Raw genomic sequence first — 2,322 nt, 5'->3', positions numbered from 1 at the left:
CCAGCCACCGACCACGCCAGGGGACAGCTCACCAGCCACCGACCACGCCAGGGGACAGTTCCCAGTCGCTGACCATGCTAGGGGACATTCCACCAACCACTGACCACGCTAGGGGAGGGGTCGTCTGCCCTCAGCCAGCTGCCCAGAGCCAGGACTTCTGCTGAGACTTTTAAAAACCCGATCATTTTTGGAGGAAAGAATCTTTTTCTTGAGCGTCTACCTTCCCTGGGCCTGCCAATGCGCACCTGGCCCAGCAGCCGGCACAGCCTCAGTGGTGAAGAAAATGCTGCTAACCGGGAGTGTCCGGCCAGCACCAGCGTCCCCACTGAGCCCCCCACACCAGGAGAGGCCTCCTTCCCTGAGCCTGCAGGGCGGGAGGCCAGGAGGAGCCCCGCCAACTAAGAAGCAGCAGCCACCTTCTGCCGGTTCAGGTCCACCATGGCCGCTGCCACCTGCGCCCAGAGCACCACGAGGGCGCCCAGGTCGGTGCACGACAGCCTGGTCTCCATGGTGGCTCCTCCGAGCTCCTGCGCGCCACAGCCCGGGGTGATTATATGTGGACGGAGGCAGGCTGTGCGCTCACCCGGGACGGTCGTCCCCGCAGCTTGGCTGCTGCTCAGAGACGGGCTTCTGCACAAGCGCATCCGGCCCTGGGGGCACCCACGCCCACCAGAAGGGTTAGCCTGGCCTAGACGGCAGCCTGCCCGGCCACCCTCCTGGCACGTGGACGATGGCGGACGCTTCGGGGGCCGTCTGGGGGCCTGAGAGGAGGAGCTCCACCCACGTCACCAGGGGCTTAGTGACCCCCACCCACACGGCGCTTGTGTTTGGGGCTCATTTTGGCCAGCTGGGAGCAACATCACAAAGACTGTCAGGGTCGAGGGGGGCAGGCGGGGCCGTGTGGTGACTGTGGCCAGAGCATCCAGCACGCCGCGGTATTTGAACCCCGGCCTGCACTCTTTGGTGTCTGGCCTCGCTCCATGCCCCAGACCATGCCCACCACCAGCAGTATATTTTGTGAGGTACCGGGACCAGCCTGTCACCACCCAGGGCAGCGTTGAGCCCAGCCCTGGAGCCTGCCCACCCCGCTCCAGCCCCACATGGAGATGCAGGGGTCCTGGCCGCCGTGACCCTGGTGTCTGTCCCCTCTTCCTCATCATAGACACAGCGAGGGAGGGGCGGGAGCTTCGGGCACTGACCCTGGCTCCCTTCCTCCTGCAGTGTGGCGCAGGGTACACTGCTTTACCTCAGTTTCCCCATCTGTCATGACTGAAACGGCAGAACATGAAGCCAGACAGAGGCCCTGCATAACCTCCCTCTGGCGTCCCCCGAGCCCCCAGGAGGGCACAGGGATGATTTTTTCTAAGGCAGAAAAGTTTTACTTTCAAAAACATCTTTATTTGTGACACATATTTTTTAAAACCAAAAGCAACTCCCACTGCCTGAAAATGAGCCAAACAAGCAATGTACCTTCCACCCTGCCATCCCCACTTCCTCCCACTCCCTTCCAGGACAGGGGAAAAGGAGCCCACGGGAAGCCGGAATGCTCCTCCCACCGGGGCCAGGGCCTGGCAGGCTCCAGTGTGGCTGCCACCGAGGCCACTGCCACCCTGGGGTCCAGCGCTTCAGTTCCCACAGCTCCCACAACTCCCAGCAGAGGCACAGGTCCCACGGGGCCAGGAGAGGTCCCAGGGTCCCCAGAGCCCTCCTCCCAGACCTGTGCCCTGGTGCTGGGGTAGGGGCAGCCTTCCTGCCCTGGGAGCCGGAAACGCCCATCTGGAAGGGCTCAAGCTCTGGTTAGCTATCAGGAGGGAAGTCCTGGTCACCAAAGCCCATTCAGCAGGTGGTCCCTGGCCACCCTGGACACTGGATGGTGGGGAACATTAGGGAGACAGAGGACCCAGCTGCCCCCAGCCCCAGGCTGAGGAGTCGGGACCCCCCAGGGTGGCTCCAGAGACGGACTTGGCAGGAGAGGAAGGGTGGGTGGCAGGGCACCTGGTGTCTCTGGGTGACCAAGGGCAGGATGAGGGCAGACGCTCCTCAAGGCTGAACCTTTCTGGCTCCTGCCCTTTGAGGGCCTCGGGCACCGACAGGCAACAGACCAGAACCTCCAGTTCCTTCCTGTGCCACCCCATGCCCGGCCCTTTGAAATGTGTGCCAGACGCAGTGGGCAGTCAGAGCTCCAGAGGCCCCAGGCACACCGCCAGTGACCAGGGTGACAGTGGGGAGGGCCAGCCCGGGCCCTTGCTGGCTGTGCAGCCTTGGATAAGTCACCCAACCCTTCTGTGCCACGGTTTCTTGATTTTTTTTTTTTTTTTTTTT

At 62.9% G+C, this 2,322-nt stretch overlaps 1 protein-coding gene across 1 annotated transcript in view; it reads right to left on the bottom strand.

Annotated features, from left to right (window-relative positions):
• Window positions 1-736, bottom strand: part of LCN8 (lipocalin 8) — a 3,757-nt gene extending 3,021 nt beyond the window's left edge. Inside the window, exon 1 of the mRNA XM_017505585.2 lies at window positions 417-736. Coding sequence (XP_017361074.1) covers window positions 417-644 — 228 coding nt within the window. The 5' untranslated portion in view covers window positions 645-736. The remainder of the gene's footprint in view (window positions 1-416) is intronic.
• Between the last annotated feature and the right edge of the window lie 1,586 nt (window positions 737-2,322).

Source organism: Cebus imitator, unplaced genomic scaffold, assembly GCF_001604975.1.
Source record: "Cebus imitator isolate Cc_AM_T3 unplaced genomic scaffold, Cebus_imitator-1.0 Scaffold339, whole genome shotgun sequence".
Lineage (NCBI taxonomy): Eukaryota > Metazoa > Chordata > Mammalia > Primates > Cebidae > Cebus > Cebus imitator.
This window is presented reverse-complemented; position numbering and strand designations above follow the sequence as displayed.